Raw genomic sequence first — 20,706 nt, 5'->3', positions numbered from 1 at the left:
CGTTCCATCTATAATATGAAATTGACAACAGCTTCCTACTTTTCCCTTTCAGTTGATATTCTCAATTCTGGCTATGGATGAAGGGATGATAGAGAGAGAGATAGGAAAGAGAAATGGCTAAAATGTTGCGTTAAAGGCACGTTAATTACTGGGGCAATCTCTTAATTAAAAATGTGCTCTCTCTCTATATGTAGGAATCAGCGATGCATGTGCACATGTATGTGCTCCGCTCCCTTTTCAAGTGGGCAGAGTAGAGTAATAAACTACAAGTAAGGGAAGCTGGAAACTGGTCCCGGTTGATTCAAGTTTTAAAGTCAAAAGCACCACTGTTGGATTCAAGCTTCTCCCCAGTTTATTTAATCAGAGCTTTGGATTGATTAAACAAAAAATGGTTCTAGAAGATGAGGAATAAGGTGATGCTGACTGATACCGCGTTGCGTAGGCGTAGCTTCAGCTAGTTATGGATGAGAGTCAGATGGCCGTTCTCCGTTGCACCAGCTGCCTCAACTCTTCATCGTTTTTAGCCAGCACCTACGTGCTAGTTTGCTACTGCTACTAATTAATGGTTGACCCTATGCTATTTATTCATAATCATTAATCAATCTCATTCAATTAATTTGTTTATAGCTGTTACCTTGTTATATTATTATTAATTTTAGGGTGGATTGTATATTAGTACGCTCTACTTTGTGTTTAGTTTTATTTTATTATATAAATTTAAAATATATATTAATCTAATATCTAAATTATTAAAATATCTTAATTTAGATTAAAATAATTAATTGCAATTAGATATAAATATTTTATCTAATTTTCTTTATCAATCATCCAAATAAATAACAGACCGTTTATGGATTCAGGTACTGTGTTGATACGTTTTAAAATTCGGATATCAAAATAAGACTAGGGTACTAATTACAAGTTTAATTACAGCAACACCCCTTTTCGAGTTTCAATGAAAGTAGTTTAGCTGGTCAGCACCAAGAAAACTTTTTATAAGGATTGCTTGTGTTAGAGAGTACGAGAAGTTCAATACAGAGAGATTAATATATGTATATGCTTACGTAGGTTTAATTACAAGTTGCATGTAGACATTGAGATTTGCGTTACAGAAACTAATGAATGCAGTAGCTTAGTTAGTAGTTACTACATTTTAACAATCATAATCAAGCAGTTCTAGCTAGTCCAGATCATTAATTAATTAAAACTACACGCTTATGCTTTTTGAATCTTGATCCATTATGGGTTATTATTTGGAACTAAAATTGTTTCCTGAAAAGAAAAGATTATATATGTAAACACATTAATTAGTTTATAATCAACCCATTTAATAATACTAAAGCAACAACCAACAAAAATTAATTAAGATCCAAATCACCTGGATGACTGGATCCTGGTAGTTTTTTCTTGATGCCGACCCATCAACCAACCCTCCTCCCTCTTTCTCTCTCTCTATCTATCTATCTATTGTTATTGTTTCTGGGTTGAGGCTGCATGTGTTTTGCTGCTCCATTTGATAGGACAGCTGGGTTTGGCTTGATGCTTCTCATTCTGAACGTTTGATCAATTTCGGTCCTAATTAAACCCTAGTAACCGTGTCCCAGCCGCGTTGCCCGCTCTCTATGAAGCTCAATTTTGTTGTATGTATCAACCAATCCTATTGTAGTGTGTTGATAAATTTGGAGAGTCAGCAGACTCAGTACCGTTTGAATTGGGCTCGGGTCTGGTTAAGAAACCGCCAGACAACTCGCAAATGCATGAAGGTTGAGGAAGAGATATGGGTCGGGTCATGGGTCAAGCCCCATGTACCGATGAAATGGCGATGTTTTGCCGTAATGGTTTAGATGCAGCTGTGTCCCTTTTTATTCACTGACTGCTGAACTGAATACTGCCCCTTCACGATACCTCTTCTTTTACCCCCTCTCACCCTCTCTCTCTCTCTCCGTATTTCTGCACAGCAGACAGAAAACAAATAACCATCTTTAAACGCGAATGGTGCAGTCTCTTTCATGTCCTCAAAAGCAAAAGACGAAGAGGGAAGAAAAGATGAGAAAAATAATAAAAAAAATGAAAGAATCGGGATTTTTGTTTTTTAAAAAAATTCTAGCTTTCGTTCCTCGTTTTTGTTTTCTTTTCCTATAACCTTCCCCACCAGATGATGAGATAATGATGCAGCCACCCTCAAAAACAAATGCTCGACACCAAACGGAGAGAGAGAGGGGTCAAAACCTCTCTTTTATCTCGCTCTGATCATTGATTCCAGTTGGGTTTGCAGAGAAACCAACTGGGTTTCGTCCAATATCTTTTGTTGATGCAGTTCACAAGTGGGTCTTTTTTTTATAAAAAAAAGTCTGGTCTTTGATGAGTTTTTTCGGGTGGTAGGAGGAGCGAAAGAAGCAGAAAAAAATAAAGTAGAGACCATTAGAGAAACAATCTCTTCTTCTTCCCATCAATATTTCAGTCCAGATTGCGTGGTACCAAGTGGGTCTTCTCCAGTTTCGCCCCTGCCAAGATTTATCTCAACTTCATTTCTTGTATGATCTGAAAGTTGGTGCTGTTTGTGGACTTGATTGCCAGACATACTGAGGAATAAAAAGTAAGAAAAATAGAAAACGAGACAACGGCAAGTGAAATTTAACTGTTCTACTTTTCGATGAATAATTCCTTTCCGTGTTGCTGAAATATCAGCTGGGCTATATGCAATTTCACTATTGAATTTCTATCTGGGTTTCGTAGTGGGGCGATCTTAATGAGTTTCTCGGCCATCGCTGGTGTTTTTCTCAAGCTTCCGAGGATCTTCTTGAAGATATGTCGCTGGGTTTTAGTTAGAATGGCTTTGAATTGCAAGTTCTCTGGCTTTAATTGCAGGCTTTCGGTTAATATAAAGCCAAGGAAAGTGAAGGGGCGACTGCTATGTTCTAATGGCGGTTGGAGGTGGAGGAGGAAGCTTCTCCTTCTCTGGGCTTTAGGGGGTATTTTAGGATCTATATGGTTTTTCTATGATATGAAACATGATAGCGTCTCAAAGAGGAACGCCAAGATTTCTGACATGTGGCAGGAGAAAGCCCAAATCTTGCAAGAGAGATTTAATGTCAGTAGAAATCATCTTCATGCTTTAGCTTCTTTGTCTTCAAAATCAGAAGAGGTACTGTCTTTTAAGCTCCTTTTTGTTATTTGTGATCTGGGTTGTAATACTGTTTTCATGTTTAGATGGAAATCGTGGCTATCAATTGATAGCTACTTCATTCTTTTTCTTGTTCTGATTTGAACGATTGTAAGTGATCACAAATGATGGACAGTGTTATAGAGTCGGTGGCTAGTCTCTGTTTACTGAACTTAATCTACACTCTAACTCAACAGAGCCTTTTTATTTGTTGTTAGCTACACCAATCCTGTTTCAACATCTCAGTTTATCAGGGGCCATATCCTGTGTAATTATGAGTCCTCAGGTCTTTCCCGACTACCTCAAACCACGTCCTTTTGGCCTTCCCCTACTTACGCCCTATCAGACCTTCTTACTGATGCATTTGGTGATCTTTCCCTCGCATACCCAAATCATCTCAGTCTACTTTCCCTCATTTTGACGATGCCTCATACTGATAGAATGATATGAGAAAGGAAAAACTAACAACATTAGCAAACAATAATAAAACAAGTCATTGGAAAACCGATGTGGATTATATTGGGAACAATTAACCTTCAATGTTTACTTTCCGTGCTGACTGCAATTAATGTTTTCTTTCACAGATATCACCTTCCAAATGTATGGGAGAACCAGGATTTGAAGAGCCAGCAAGCAATAATTTTGCTTGTCTGCAGAAAGAACTTTGTTCAGAGACGGAGAGGTTTCAAAAGCAGAATGGATGGATGTTGGATGGCATTGAAGTGAAATACCAATACCATGATCAACATGAATACACTCCCACAAAATTTAGCTTGACATCTTTGGGTGACAAACTTGTACCAGTTGTTTTATCTCAAGATATCATGTGCTCTGCTTCACCTGATGATCTAGTCTTTGGAAAGGTAAATTCCATGTAACTGACATCCATGCCTTTTTTTTATCTTTCCAATCTCCAAAAGTTAGTTAAAGCTTATTTTATGTCAATTGTTTCTCTTACCTGGGAGGAGACATTGTCTAGCATGAAAATGCTAGTAATGTGCTATATTTATGTTCTAAAAATGGTATTTGTTATTTGGTGACTGATTCCAATCCTTATAATTGTTGTCTTTTTCCACTTTTATCCAATTTTAGGATATTCTGGACAAAAGGATCGTATATAATTGTATTGGTTGTACAAGGGACAATGTCCATTTACAGATTGTGCTGACATGATGTACAATAAGTGTGACTAACCTAAGAATGAAATGCATTAATGTGTTATAGTCAAATAAAAGAAAAACACTTTCCAAGTAAGGTTGCAAAAAATGCATTGTGGTTGATCTTAAATTTCTTAAGCACTATCATAGATATTATTACCTGAAGATAACAATGGTCACTATTATTCATCATACAATATTCTTGTCTTCTGCTCCTTCATTTTGATTTGTTCTAAACCGTGAGTTAAATTATTTGGTTTCTTAGAACTTGCAACCTCATAAAAATCACATAGAAGGACATCTTTGCTGTGTGCCTTCCTATACAGAATATGAATATTAAGCTATTAGGAATTTTTTATGCCTTTTATGTTCAAACTCCAAAGCTATATTACACCTGGATGTTGGTTCCATATCTAGGTTAAATGGTTACCACCCTAATCTTCATGCTATCTTTCCAAGGAGTCAGAATCATTTGCCTATGAATTAATCTTAATGGCCTTCATCCCCTTCACGTGCAACTCTTCTGCAAGTCAATTTAGTTACAGTTTCATTCCAAAAAATTATTAATATCATGTCATCCATGATTTGATTTATCCATTTATACCTCTGATTTCCACCCTCATTTTCTATGCTCCAATGCTGATGTAGTTCATAAATTCTTATATAGCAGTGACTTCCTCGGTTTCTCTCGATGACAGATGATGATATTTATTTTGTAGACTTGGAAGGTTAGATAACATGTGCCTGTGGCATATAGGATCAGAGTATTTGATTATACATCAATCAAACTTCAACATTATTGAGTAATGCTGTTTTCAGCATTATTATAAGAATTTTGCTGCTTGGTTCTCTTTCTTTCGCTATAACTTTATTTACTATAAGAAAGATATGTACTATTTTGAGAACCAACCATTGGTAACCTGAGCTCTATTAAGCAAATTGATCAGTTTGCCACTTCTGTCTGGTTTACGGTGTAATTCAATTATTTACTCAAGCAGAATTGCATAGGGGTCTGATGATTCTGTATGCCTGACTTTAAAAACATTGGTTTTTAGCCTTAGGTAATTAAAGAAAGATATAAAATTACTAGGCTGTCATACACAACTTATATATATATGCTCATTCTTAATAGACTTCAGAAATTGGCTATTTTGTCTTTGATAGCAAAAGTGAACCCCCCCATAGTTAAGAAAAACAAAACAGAGGATAAAGAACTTTGGAACAATGAGCATTCAGTGGCTCCAGCAGGCATATCGAAGGTAGAAAATTTATGCTTTTGGTTGTTTTGACATTGACAGAGCATCTCACAGACAGAGGTATTTGGGAACTACAAACAAGAGAAATGTGTGAGCCAGTCCAGTTGTTTGTTGAAGATATGTTGGTTGGTCCTTGTTGGGATATTTGTGGGCTGGAAGATTTCCAGTTTTTGTGGGCAACTGTGGAGCAATATAAAGCAGGAGGTTCAGCAGCAGCAGCCGCATGTTCAGTTACATCAGCGACAGAAGCAGCAACATCACTCCCATGGCTCTTCTAAATATGCCGGGATGTGGAGGAGGAAGCTCCTAGTTATTTTGGTCTTGGCTGGGATTGCTGGGTCTGTCTGGTTATTTTGGTACCTGAACAAGAATATCAATCTGAGGAGGGAAGAGATGCTTGCCAACATGTGTGATGAGCGTGCTCGTATGTTGCAGGACCAGTTCAATGTGAGCATGAATCATGTCCATGCCTTGGCAATCCTCATCTCAACATTTCATCATGGGAAGCAACCTTCTGCTATTGATCAAGTACAATTTCTTTAAAACTTGATGTCCATCTTGTTTTTCTTTTGGTAATCTCAAATTTGTTAAAAGGAAATTCAGGATTGACATTTTGGTAGTATCTGATGATATATTGCCTTAATCTGTCCATGTAATTTGGAAATACTGATGTCAGGATCGAAACTTCATCTTTCCTACTCTGCAATGTGCATGTCATATTTGCTGGGTAGGGCTGATATTTTGGTTCTACTTATGATACTATCAAGGCCAAAAGTTGACTGGAGAATTACGATCCTTACTGTCCAATTTATTACATTCTTTCAGACTGTTAAAATAAAACATAGGAAGGAATTACAATGAAGTCCAGATTGTCAGATTTATGTTTATCCATTTTAGTCAAATTTTAGTTCTAGTTGATCTTGTTGGCAGGGCCATCAAAAGCATGCTGGTAAGTTTGTACATGAAACATGTTTGGGCATGTTGTGGTGATGCTGACTTGATGTTTCTTTCCTTCCTAGAAAACATTTGCAGAATACGCAGAGAGAACATCTTTTGAAAGGCCGCTTACTAGTGGTGTTGCCTATGCTTTGAAAGTGTTGCATTCTGAGAGGGAGCAATTTGAGAAGCAGCATGGTTGGACAATAAAGAAAATGGAGGAAGACCAGGCCCTCGTTGAAGATTATATTCTTGAGAATCTAGACCCTGCTCCCATTCAAGATGAATATGCTCCTGTTATATTCTCCCAAGAATCTCTTTCCCATATCATCTCTATTGACATGATGTCTGGAAAGGTGTGGTTTGTTTGCCTTGTGGTGTTTATTTGTTTAGTTTATTTTTTCCTTTTCCTTATTTCTTTCTAATTCTTTCGGGTTGTAGAATCACTGATAGTATATCAACGAGTAAATACAAAGGTAGAGATGGAGGATACAGTAAGTGGATTATAGCATTGTCTTTCCTCTTGTGTACTCATCTTTTTCTTGTTAATAGCAATAAACAAGTATCTTTCAGAAAAGGGAAAAGTAAAAAGATATAGCCCCAACAATAGATAAGAGAGTTGTTGCTGCGAATTGCTAGGTGAGGCCTAATACATTTCATAGACTAAAAAGTTGAGTTAGTCAGATGTGGAATTCACCTCGCCAAGGATTCCATCCCAGATTTCTTCTTCCATACATTGTTGCAATCAAGAATCAACTGCTTCCATAAGCTGCCATTTTGTTCGTTAAACCTCTAGAACCACTTTTTTTTTTATCAGTAAAACAGAGAGCTTTTATTGATATAGAAAAAAAATACAATGGAGAGCAGCCTCAGCTACCCTTGTAACAACATCAAGAAAAACAGTACACAACCCTAGAGTTTTCCTATTTAAAATTACAACCGTGCCCAAGAAGTCTGTTCTCTTCTAACCCCTTGTTTTGCTAATTGATCTGCTAAATTGTTTACTGACCTTGGAATCCATTGGATTTAGGAATAGCGACGGGGTGGGTTTGGGGCGGGGATCATATTCCCCATCCCCATCCCTGATCCCCAATGGGGATGGGTTCCCTGTGGGGACCCGAATCCCCGAAACGTTTTTAGATAATATTTTTTTTGATAAATAAATAAAAATTTTAAATTATAAATAATGTTTTAAATATGTTTTGATATATATATATATAATATAAAAATATATATTTAATATAAATAACATTTAATATATATATATATACCCCATCGGGTTAGGGAAGTCGGGTCCCCGTCGGGGATAGGGAAAATTTCCATCCCTAATTGGATTGATATTTGCGTATCTTTTGACAGTCTTCTGAATTTTTTGATATCATTTCTGAACCACCAAGGACCCTTTTCCTCTCTTTTCAACCAGCTTAGGATCACTTCAGAGTCCCCTTTGGTTATCAATTTCTGAATGCCCAAGTCATTGCTTTTTGTAAGCCATTCGAAACTGCCTCCAACTCTGCTCTTGTGGAATTCCCTTCCCCCATTGGTCCTGAGAACAACCCCAAAATTTCTCCCTTATCATTTCTTATCACTCCTATTCTAGAAGGGCCTGGATTACCAACATTGTTACCGTTGACGTTCAGCTTAAGGAAATCAGGTATTGGTGGATCCCACTGTTGCACAAGTTTTTTCTTGGAAGAAGAGGAACCTGCAATCACCCTCCAGTTTTTGAGCAAGTCATCAACAGTAAATTCAGAGAACAAATTCTCTGTTTTTATGCAACGCACTACTTTCACCAGCATGCAGTCAAACACAAACTCTACACTTCTTTCCTTCTCTTTGAATATTCTTAGATTTCTTTCTTCCCAAATCATCCATAGTACAACAGCCCTTGTACATCTCCACAGCATCCTCCCCCCTTTTCTTGGCCACCTAAAGGTAGATGACTCAAATAGCCTATCCAAACTTCTCGGAATATCCCAAACCTCTAGAACCACTTGCCTAGGAGGGCTATGTTCACTGCCTTCATCTTCCTTATACCCTAGCATCCATCCTTCATTGACATGCCAATTCGCTAGATGTATCTTTAATTCTTGCTTCCAACTTTTCTATAAGAAATCTCTCAATTCTCTTTACAAGTAACCCAGCTACACTTGAAGGAATTGGAAAAAGAGATTCATAATAGGTTGGAAAAGTGTAATACACTTTGATAAGTGTGAGTTTACCTCCTTCAGAAAGATGGTTTGTCTTCCATTATGCCAGTCTTTTATCACACTGGTCCAAGATTTGGTCCCAAACAGTTTTGGAGATGCACCTCACCCCAAAGGTAATTCAAAATGCTTTGTTGGTAGTTTGCTCACCTTTCAGCCTACTTACTCCACCATCAGTTCGTTAACCCTAATTTTTCTCACTGCCATCATCTCACTTTTATTTAGATTGATGTATAATCCCATCACCACCTCAAACTATCTCAGTATTCCTCTAAGATACTCCACTTGAGGAGAAGATGCATTGCAACAAAAGAGGGCGTTATATGCAAACTAAAGAATAGCAGCATCCCCATGTTCCTCTCTCACTTTAAACCTTCTAGGATGCCTCCTTCAACAGATTGAGCTACCATTCTACTAAGAGCCTCCATAATTCATATAAATACAAAGGGTAATAGTGGGGCCTCTTGCCTTTTACCTCTGGAGCTAAAATATCTTCCATCAGACTCTCCATTTATGACAGAGAATGAAGGTGAGTTTATGTACGTTTTAATCCAACTTCTCTAGAGCTAAAAAAAAAACCTTCCATATGACTGACTCTCCATTCATAATGACAGAAAATGAAGGTGAGGTAACATATTAAACCAGTCATCCAGCTGACCAGCTCATCCTTGAATCGTTTAGTTCATTTACCACCAGTAGCCCATGAAGGATTTGTCTGCCTTCCTCAAATTCCACTTGAAACTCTGAGATTATAAAATTCGCAACTTTCCTAGTTTTTTCCATCACCTTGGACAAGATTTTGTAGATGCTTCCAATGAGGCTGATGGGCTTATAATCTTTTAGTTCCAACACATCCTTGTTTGGATCAAATTAACAAAAGTAGAATAAAGGCTTATTGACCAAGCCCCATTAGCATGGAATTCCTCAAACACTTTAATCAGGTATTTAATCATGCGCCATAATTTTTTATGACTTTGTAAAGCCATCAGAGCCCAGTGCTTTTGTCACCAACCATCTTATTAATCACCTCATGAACTTCTGAAAGTAGCTTTCTTTGGCTGGACTGCAGCTTTGGAGAAATGTATAATAGTGGACACTAGACAGTCCAATGATTAGGGGTATGGTGCTGGAAACTACATGCATCCTTTGCTCTTTTGAAGCTGAAATGGCAAACCATATTTTCTTGTATTGCTGTTATACCAGGGACATCTGGGCATTGGTATTGGGAGTTTTCAGTTGGAATGTTTGCTTCATGGACACAATTGTGCAGGTCTGTCTTGCCTGGCAGCTGAAAGGCCTTAGTGAGAAAGGCAAAGTGATAGTTGGGATAATGCCATTGGCTACTTTTGGTGCCTTTGGTTAGAAAGAAATGGATGTATTCTTGAGAACAAAGCAAACTCTATGGAGGTGCCACGAAACAGAATCAAAGCACCTTGTGCTTTTTGCTTTTCAATTCACAGGCTATTTAGGGGAATACCTTCTAGCAGATTTTTTAATCAGGACATTTTGTTTACTTGGTGAAATCATACAGAAATTATCCTTTTGTTCATTCCCATTACATGATTTATCAATACAATACACTACCATTTCAAAAAAAGAAAAAAAAAACTTCACCTTTCAAAAACAAGAAAAAAGATGTTGGAAATCTTGAGGTGCTCCACTCCTGGTTGTGGTCTCCACCTCTCAGTGTGTAATGAGTTCTTTGATTTGTGGTCCATAAAGTCCTAGCATGGAGATTTGTTTTATGCAATATCTATGTTCACTACTTGTAATCTTTCCGTAGCATGAGATCTATTCTCAGATATCTCCTGCTACATGCATGTGCCCATGCAATTGTGCTGAAATGCCTATAGTTAAACTCTATACCAATGGAAATGATGGATGTTCTTCTCAAGACGTTGTGTAGAATTAAAATGGGACCTATATGTGCATTAAAGTGCAGCACAATGCTATGATGCCCGTACTTACATTCAAGTATACACACTTATGTTTTATAGAATTTGGCTTGTCATATTTCTATTAATTAATATGTTGGAAGTTCTTTAGAGGGAGGGGCATGCTATCTATTCTAGGATCAAGATGCCCAGTTACAAATTTGACTGATGTGTAGGAAGACCGTGAAAACATACTGCGAGCAAGAGCATCTGGAAAAGGAGTCCTGACATCTCCCTTCAAGCTATTGAAATCCAATAACCTTGGCGTGGTGCTCACATTTGCTGTGTATAAAACTGAACTCCCATCCAATGCTACACCTCAGCAACATATTGAAGCAACTGAGGGGTAAGTTGTTTGATGTATTTCAATCCATTATTCATCATCATCATCATCCATGCCTTATCCCAACTATATGGTGTTGGCTACATAAATCCTGTTTCACCAATCTTTTCTATTCAACGCCATATCTACTGTTAAAGTATTAGTGCATTCCAATCCATTATTACAGAATGTTTCATAGATAGAATGACTTGGATCAAGCCTTTGAGTTACAGACTAGGGTTTTACTTCTTGAACAGGTATTTGGGTGCATCTTATGATATTCAATCCTTGGTGGAAAAGCTTCTTCACCAGCTTGCCAGTAAACAAACCATTGAAGTTAATGTGTATGATACAACTAATACTTCAGCACCCATCAACATGTATGGTCCTAATGTCACTGAGACAGGCTTGTTTCATGTTAGCAACCTAGATTTCGGGGATCCATTTCGGAAGCACAAAATGCATTGCAGGTTAGCTGTTGTGGCTCATGGACTTTACATATGATGATTTTGTATGAAAAAAAAAAACTGCTGTAGTCTAAGTTGTTTCCATTGCAGATTTAAACAGAAACCGCCTCCACCTTGGACGGCAATAACATCATCAGTAGGAGCCCTGGTGATCACATTGCTTGTGGGTCATATATTTCATGCAGCAATAAACCGAATAGAGAAGGTGGAGGATGACTATCGTGAGATGATGGAGCTCAAAGTTCGAGCTGAAGCTGCTGATGTGGCAAAATCCCAGGTGACTTTTATTTCTACAAGGCCTTCAAAATTGGGCAATGAATCGAAATAGTGGGTTTAAAATTTTTAGTTATCAGATTTTGGCTTAGAGCTCTCAAATATTAGTCTCATCCCCCTATCCCTGCATAATTTTGCTTCATGTCCTGAAAAGGAAAAAGGTATTTGAGGCATGAACCTTGAAATGTGCCTTCATGTGAGGCATGACTGAATCACATGAAGCCAACAGTCTGAAACACTAGGTATAAGTAAGGTGTTTAGGGTATAAGTGAGGTGTTCTTCTTCAGTGAGGTGCATGCCTTTCTTTAAATCAATAACAACTATAAAAAGGAATTTATTAATAGCAGAAATAAAAGATAAATAGGCTCCTACATCAACGACATGCTTGGAATATAGGAGACCAACTGGCCCAATGAAATGATGCACTGAGATCAACAAGTTATCCACTTGCAACTTCGACCCCTTCTCAGGTAAACTTGTCTGCTAAAACATTGCTGATCTAGGAATCTGCCTGAACAATTTGTTCATCCTGCAAGGTAATGTTCTAGCTTCCTTTATGAAGTGTGTCAAGACTTGGTAAGTCTTGACCTAGTTAAAACCTGGCAATCTCCTCCACTTGCTGTCTCTTTGGTTGCAAAGAGAAACCAATCCTTAATCCTTGTCCTTGTAGTAGAGATAAAACTTTTGCTCTAATGAGTTCCCTTATCTCTTAGCCCAGAAAAGGATGCTCATTACCTCACTCAATTCTCCTCTGGGAGAACCTCCCATAATAGAGGGTCCTGAACCGTTTACCCCATGTAATTCTTATATGTTCAGAACTGGGTCTGGGCCAAAAACAGGTATTGTTTACCCCCCCCAAATAATGGAATCTATAGAGACACTTTGAAATTCTCCCTGTCAAGACCCAATTGGCAGCTTTAGTGGTTACTAGATCCATGAGTGTATTGGTGTCTTCTTTTTTCCCATGAAGATTATTGAGTTCTTTTTATTTCAGTCCATAATAGTTCTCCTTTCATGGTGCATGGCCTTTCTCACAACTGAAGTAGGGTGCCACAAATTTCAGATCTGGTGCTGGGCTTTGTGGGGGTTAAGGAAGAGCTTTAAATGATCAAGGATGAAGAGCAGAGATGAAAAAGCAAGTAGACAGCTTATTGTCCACCAAAAAATGAGCAAGATATTAGAAAGAAAAAAAAAACACTTGTTGTAGGGTAAGTGGCAAAGAGATGGATCACTTAGATGAAGAAATGGGTAAGAGAGAGGAAAAAGAAGAGAGAAAATTCCTGGCAACAATCAAAATTCAGTAAACAAGACTTTATTTCCTCAAATCAACTCTTTTTAAGTTGGATATAGCACTAAACCGAATGGAACAGTGAAACAGGATTTATGTACCCAACCAATGATGATGATGATAAATCCATAGGTAACCCATAAGGACACTTAAATTAGATACTCCTAAAACAACTCTCATAACACTTTCCTAATCCTACTAAAATTGACTTTAAAGATACCAGGAATTATTAAAAATAGTAAATCTTGAATTTTGTATAAATAGCAAGTCCTAAAGCTACCATAAATAGCAATTTCAAAATAACAGTAAATTTCTGGAAAAATTAAACAACACCAATATCCTATCAACCAAAAATTCTAAAATTGACATTTCATCTAGGTGGTACGAATTAGAAAAGTGATGTATTTCCCTAGGGATTCTTTAATTGCTTCCCTATAAGCCTCATAAGCATGTCAAATGGATTTGAGACAAATATGAAAATTGAAAACCCCAAATTGCCTGTACTTGCTCTTAAATTTAAGTTGATTTTATTTAATAAATAAATAAGGGAAAAAGCACAGGACTTGTTTAATAAACAAATTAGGAGCACCATACTTCTATTGGACCATAATGCTAGCACTGCTTATATAATTATTACTAGGGGTTTTTCAGTGAGGCTCATGCTTCATGCTTTAGGCATTTAAAATGCCTAACCTCATACCTAACCTCATGCTTTAGGCATTTTAGGGCATATCAACAGATTCTAACTGGGGCGTGGCAGGCGGTAGCAGGTCATGCAAAACAAAGAATATATTTTATTCAGGATTAGTTTTTTGATGGTTGTGCTATTTGCCTTTTTTTTTTCTTTTTTCCTTGATAAAGCAGGAGGGGGGTAGCTTTTAGAAATTATAATGGGAACATATCACCAATTTTCTCAGGCCCCGTTGATGAAGGTAATGTGCAGAGCTGTTAGCTCTCTTACAAGGCGTAAAGCTAGTCCACTCTTCTGGTTGGACTGGACTGATAATCAAAGGAGACTTTTTTTTTTTTTTATCAATAACACTTTCATTAATTCATCAATAGAAGATTTACAAAAGGAAGACAAACACACTTATCTTCCAAGAGCAACAAAGAACCTCAAGAAAAGGAAAAAAGAAAGAGAAAAGAAAGAAAACACACTAAAGTTACAGCTTGGCCCAAAAAAGTGAAGTTATAGATTGGATGTTTTCAGATGCTGGTCCATGTACTCTTAGATTCTTACTTTAGGAGGCAAGGGCATTAATTTCTTATGGTAGCTTTGTTCAGGTTGGTTTATAGATTAGCTAATATCTGATTACCATGCTAGAGGAGGATTTGAGAGATCAAATGTTGTTTTGAGGGGCACCAGGCCCAGGGGCTGAACAGTAGATCTTAGAGCATCTTTATTCCAGCTGTTTATGTTCCCTACTTTTACTTTTCTTTATTAGCAGGTGTTTCATTTCCATCATTAACAAATTCATTTCTGATCATTGCTGATGAAGAATCACTGATTTGTTGTTTTCTGTCAATATCCTGCTGATCTAAACAGTGTCTTTGTATTGTAGTTCCTGGCAACGGTTTCTCACGAGATAAGGACTCCAATGGTTGGTGTTTTAGGTGTGTAAAGGATTTCAAGATATAAATTTATAATGCAGTGCTCAGCTGTCTTTGAGTTGATTTAAACATGGATAAAAGTAACAATTAGGGACATGTATTCGTATTTCAGGCATGCTGCAGATGCTGATAGACACAGAGCTTGATGCAACTCAGCTGGACTATGCACAGACTGCTCATGCCAGCGGGAAAGATCTAATATCATTAATTAATGAGGTCCTTGACCAGGCTAAGATAGAATCAGGCAGGCTTGAGCTTGAAGCTGTTCCATTTGATCTGCGTCCAATCCTTGATAGTGTAATGTCGCTTTTCTCTGACAAGTCACATGTCAAAGGCATTGAGGTCTCTCTCTCTCTCTCTCTCTCTCTCTCTCTCTCTCATACACATGATGATGCCTTTTCTAAAATAAACTTGATTTTTTTGGGCAAATGAAGTTGGCTGTTTACATCTCTAATCGGGTGCCTGAAGTTGTCAACGGGGACCCTAGAAGGCTTGGGCAGATAATTACAAATCTGGTTGGGAACTCAATCAAGGTTGGTTGCATTTTTTTGTTGTTTTAGTGAATGTTAAGAATAGTCTATATAAAATGTGAAAATGCTAGGATGCACCATAAGTAAAAGTTCCCGCATGATTGACCTGCACCAGAAATCAATCCAATCAGATGACACTAACAGTTTTGCCACCCACACCTACATATACGTTCCTTGTTTCCGATTGCTTTGTTGTCTGCCTACTTACATATACGATCCTTGTTTCTGATTGCTTTGTTGTCTGCCTACTTACATATGCAATCCTTGTATCTGATTGCTTTGTTGTCTGCCTACTTTTAGCACTCTATTTAAGTAACTATTTAATTTGCAGTTCACAGAGAAAGGGCATATATTTGTCTCGGTGCATCTAGCAGAAGAATTGAGAGAGCCACCGGAATTTATGGATGAAGTACTGAAGCAACAGTTGGGGCTGGATCAAAATGTTATAGACACATCTTATAATACATTGAGTGGATTTCCTGTAGTTGCCAGGTGGAAGAGCTGGGAGAATTTTAAGTCATTACGTGGCGTTAATTCAACAGAAGCAAGTGAGACAACCAGATTACTAATAACAGTAGAAGATACAGGTGTGGGAATCCCACAAGAGGCACAGAGCCGCATTTTCATGCCTTTCATGCAGGCTGACAGTTCCACCTCACGAACATATGGTGGGACAGGTATAGGCTTGAGCATTAGCAAGCGTTTGGTGGATATGATGGATGGCGAAATTGGATTTGTGAGTGAACCTGGGACTGGTAGTACATTTGCATTTACTGTGGCTTTGACAAAGGGACAGACAAGCTCCGTAGATACAAAACACCATCGGGTTGAATCAACCATCTCAGAATTACATGGACTGAGAGCATTGGTGGTTGATGGAAGAAGTATCCGTGCTGAGGTCACAAGGTATCATTTGCAGAGACTTGGAATATATGTGGATGTTGCTCTTAGTCTGGAATCTGCATGTTCCTATTTATCAAATGCTTGCAATGGAAGGTAATTTTTATTTGTCTTAGTTTACTTATTTAGAAGGAAAAGCTTTAATTTGGAACAAGTTTTCAATGAACCGGTTCAAGATGCAGGACCTTAACCTGCAGAGTAACCTGAAGCCAACTTTAAGCTGAGAGAGGGCTCGATTTAAATTCTCTTTAACCATTTATATAAGAGAATATTCCGTTATAGTCTTTCTGACATCACAATAGATTAAAATACTTGATTAGAAAATTTGACCAGTCTACATTATATTGCGTTTTCAATCTCAAAATAGAGATGATTGATGTACTTGTCAGATTTCATTGGTTGTATAGAACTTTTAATATATCTTGCCTTGGGCTGATTTAGCTGATAATATTGTTAACTGTTTTGTGCTCAGTTGGTCAAGCCTTTTAGACATGGTGCTTATTGATGAAGACGCTTGGGGTAAGGGGACAGGTTTTGCGCTCCTTTGTTTGCTCAAAGAACTAAAGCAAAGCAAGAGACACAAGGCCCCAAAGATATTCTTGGCTACATCCACTAGTCCTACTGCACTTAATGAGTTTAAATTTGCCACTTGCGTAGATGGTGTGATAATAAAGCCCCTACGTTTAAGTATGATGACCGCATGTTTCCAACAAACCCTTGGAATAGGACACCGGAAGCAGCAGGATAGAGGGAAGGTTGATTCTCTTTGGAGCCTACTAAGTGGAAAGCAGATACTGGTTGTGGATGACAATATTGTTAACCGCAGGGTGGCAGAAGCTGCCCTTAAGAAGTATGGAGCTGTTGTTACATGTGTGGAGAGTGGGAAGGCTGCTCTAGGGATGCTTCAACCACCGCACAAGTTTGATGCTTGCTTCATGGATCTCCAAATGCCAGAGATGGATGGGTAATTAATTGCCATCACTTTCCAATTCCTTTTTTAAGTTCTGATTTCTGAATAGAGTACTGCTAGGTAGACACACCCACCCACTTAACCCTCAGCCCCAAAAGAGGAAAAAAAATGCTGATGAGACAAAATGTGAGTTGTTCAGCAGGAATTGTATACTTGTTTTAACATATTCCCACCAACTTTAGTCCTCTTTATTTATTTTGGTTGGGCTCATGTCTCTGTTATTTTACACAAATTAACCATGAAACCAACCAGGAACTAACCAATTGAGAGACAATTGAACAATTTCTTGTGATAATAGAATTTCTTTTACCAATCAAAGATTAGAAACAAAATATATACATGATACATGCACAACCATAATGATAATGTTGTTAGAAATACTCAATAACACCCCTCTCTTCCCATAAGAATGGTCATTACTCAATACAGGTCCCATTTATCTTGGGTCTAGGGATGGATGGATTAGATACTTACCTGATCTCAGGTATTTTAGCATGAATTGGTCACTCTCAGATTGAACCTGTATTCTCACATTTGTCAGCCTGAGGTTTTGCCATTGTTGCATCAAGCAATGACTCCTACCGTTCTCCACATCTCTCACATATACATATATACAACACATACACATGCCAGTATATACAAGTGAAACATTGGGTTAAGGTGGGTTGGATTGCCTAAGGCATTAACTTCTCTTAAGTCTAACTCAATGTCTAATGCTCAGCTCTAACTCAATTTTTAATGCTCTTAGTCCAAACATTTTGGAATCAGAGGGCCAGTTATTCTTTTGAATATTTTGGTGATCTAATTTAAGTGGATCCCAACAATGCAAAATTGCACATTATTCATACACAAAGGGGAAACCTCTCTCTTGGTAAGCTCAGCTTGAAATATCTATGTCAAATAGTTGGCCCGATTGGTTTATCCCAACTATCCAACCCAGTGTACTTGTGGGACGATGGATAAACATGGCAAATAGTCTTGGCGGGGTAATTGGGGAGTCATGTATACATGGGTTCTTTCTGTCTGATCTCTTTTAATTTGTATGTATATTCTTGCTTACTCCCCGCACCCCCCATAATTTGTGCAGGTTTGAAGCTACAAGGCAAATTCGCTGTATGGAGGACAAGGTCAATGAGCAGATTAAATCAGGGGATGCATCAATTGAGATGTTTGGGAATCTGGAACATTGGCACACACCAATACTAGCTATGACGGCTGATGTTATTCAAGCAACACAAGAAGAGTGCATGAAATGTGGGATGGATGGCTATGTTTCAAAGCCATTTGAAGAAGAACAGCTTTACTCAGCAGTGACACGGTTCTTTGAATCTGGTTGATAGAGCAGGACTAACATGATGGCAGTTTTTCCATTGGTGGTCAGCACTGAAATGTCAGAACAACTGCAAATATAGTCAGGGTGTTTGCTGAGCAACATACCTCTCAGCTATGAGGTGCTGCCCTAAGTTGGACATTTTCTTGTGGTCCTCTCTGTTAGGGTAATGTCCTCTTATACTTTTGCTGATCTGAGTTAGAAAGTAGAAACTGACATTTATGGGGATAACTTTTCTGCCAAATCTTTCGTCTTCATTCCGAAAGTGCAAAATGTTTAGTTTTTCTTTTTTGCACCAACATTCCTTCCCTGCCATTTTCAGGTGAAGAGAAGAGGAATCCTAGTTTATAAACCCAGTTTCTGGAGTGTTTTTTCTAACGTATTTTGCAGTGTTCATTTATAGACAATATTTGAAGTTTCTTTTATATATGGAGCTATTTTTTTCATTTCTCTACATAACATTACAAAACCTGTTTCTTAAATCAACGTCTTACACAATCCCATTTTTTCTCATCAATAGCATGTTATTTGCTATTGTGTGTTTCATTGACGCTTTTCATTGTTATAGTATATTTGGATTCAATTACTTGCTGTCCCCGTGTGTATGTTTATATTTCCTCTTTCAGTATTGGTTTTCCTTGCACTAAAAATGGTTAGCAGCACTTTCTTAATACACATTTGGATTGCTATTGGATGCTAAGATTAGATATTCATCCAAAATGTGCAAGACTTTCCCAAGTTTCGATTTTCTTCTTTAAGCTATGAAGATTGGGATGTATTTAGCTTGGTCTTGATGATTGATTATTCATTTACAGGAATGCTGCTCTAGTGACCGTAACTCCCAGGTTCTGTGATTATGAAGAAGAGATGCCTGTATGCAAGGGGAGAATGATCAATAGATGGCTGCCCATTTCCTAGTGTATATAATTACGGCATATAAACTGCACAGAAACAAAACAAAGAAGACAAACAGAGGACCAATGTGACTTGCTCGGTGGTGTGCCCAAGTCTGGCCCAAATATGCTTTTTGTTGGAAAATTGATACTCATTCTAATCTGCCTGCCTGAGTGGCTCTGTATTTAAGGAGAACGTTGAAGATTTTGTTGCTGATCTCTTTGTAATATGTCATGAATAAGATCTGGGTTAAATTCTTGTAAGCTTCTTTGCCAATCACAATGTAACATATTTTTTGGGCATCAAATAATAGCTTCGCCAGTTCATATTTTTTGAAGATATTCATTTGTTCGGTATATCATTTATGATATAAGATGGTGTTCTAAGTCAAATTACTTCGGTGTTCATATTGATAATCACTGTGCCCAATCCACCAATCCACCATTGCGTTGGTGCGTTCTGGCACCTACCACCAGTACATCAGGTTTGGAGTGAATCACGGTGCTAGCTTGTATGTTGGTGATCAAGACTCGAGAAAAGGAAACAAGACATTAATAGTTTTGAACAGCCAGTCTTTCAACTGCATTGTCAAGGTTGCCAGGAGGAGGATCATCGGTAAACTTCTGCACCACGGTTTTTCTCACGGGTCACTTGAATATGGATATGGTTGCCTTCCTAGTGGGGGGTTCAAGGTAGAATTGTAGAAGAAATAGACAAGATTGGATGATCAATCTCAGGTTATCGTTTGTCAAGCATGAATGAGGTTTCATCCAATTAATCACAATTCAATGGGATCATGCATCAAGCCCTGATTTTCACGAGCAAGGTTTAGCTGAATGCTTTAGCTGTGAAACCAATGATAAGGTTCTACGTCAGTATTAAATATATGGGGCCTGCATCTTTTAGAGTGGGGTCCATGAATTTATTACTGACGTGGAACCTCATCATTAGTTCCATAGCCTGCTGAACAGTTAAAGCGTTCAGCTAATCCGAATTCGATTTTCACCTTGTGAGCCTCTTGGGTGTGGTGTGGGAGACTTCTTTACCCAACTACCCAACATGGTTGTGTAGGTGATGACCCTTCCCCTGCATCTACAGTGTGAGAGTGCACCAGATTAGAGTTCAAATTGGTGGCCCACATGTACATCTCAGCATGTATTGGGAACATCTCTCATACTTGTCTTGTCATGATGCACGGGCGTACGTAGTACACTTCAATCATGTATTGGGAACATTTTATTCCTAATGATGGTGAGATGTGCAAGTGAGGCGCATTCTGTGGGGTGCTAATCTGAACTCTCCCGTGTGGGATGCACTCTTTAGGGTTTCCATGCAAATTTACCAGATTGTATTGCAATTTGCAACCATACGTGACATTTGTTGCATTCCTATGGATGGTTTTGCCTTGCCTTGTCCGAGTCCCTAAAAATGCTTTGGTTAACTAAGCTTAGTCATCCCCATATAAAGA

At 38.0% G+C, this 20,706-nt stretch overlaps 1 protein-coding gene across 1 annotated transcript; it reads left to right on the top strand.

Moving 5' to 3' along the window:
* The first annotated feature begins 2,171 nt into the window (after positions 1–2,171).
* HK2 (histidine kinase 2) lies at positions 2,172–19,577 on the top strand. The gene is made up of 15 exons (XM_010254416.3): positions 2,172–2,596; positions 2,737–3,145; positions 3,748–4,026; positions 5,619–6,104; positions 6,596–6,868; positions 10,830–10,999; positions 11,233–11,445; positions 11,533–11,719; positions 14,566–14,617; positions 14,727–14,956; positions 15,049–15,147; positions 15,476–16,140; positions 16,517–17,008; positions 18,102–18,510; positions 19,160–19,577. The coding sequence occupies exons 2-14, from the start codon at positions 2,750–2,752 to the stop codon at positions 18,349–18,351; spliced, it is 3,792 nt and encodes a 1,263-aa protein (XP_010252718.1). The 5' UTR covers positions 2,172–2,596; positions 2,737–2,749; the 3' UTR covers positions 18,352–18,510; positions 19,160–19,577.
* Positions 19,578–20,706: the final 1,129 nt, after the last annotated feature.

The sequence above is a fragment of the Nelumbo nucifera genome, chromosome 1 (assembly GCF_055504915.1).
Source record: "Nelumbo nucifera cultivar China Antique chromosome 1, China Antique-T2T, whole genome shotgun sequence".
NCBI lineage: Eukaryota > Viridiplantae > Streptophyta > Magnoliopsida > Proteales > Nelumbonaceae > Nelumbo > Nelumbo nucifera.
The sequence above is the reverse complement of the archived record's forward strand: the minus strand, read 5'-3'. Positions and strand labels throughout refer to the sequence as shown.

Coding starts and splice junctions, on each gene's coding strand:
- HK2 (XM_010254416.3), top strand. CDS start 2,750: ATGAGTTTCTCGGCCATCGCTGGTGTTTTTCTCAAGCTTCCGAGGATC. Junction 6,869..10,829: donor TTGACATGATGTCTGGAAAG/GTGTGGTTTGTT, acceptor ACTGATGTGTAG/GAAGACCGTGAAAACATACT. Junction 11,446..11,532: donor AAGCACAAAATGCATTGCAG/GTTAGCTGTTGT, acceptor TTTCCATTGCAG/ATTTAAACAGAAACCGCCTC.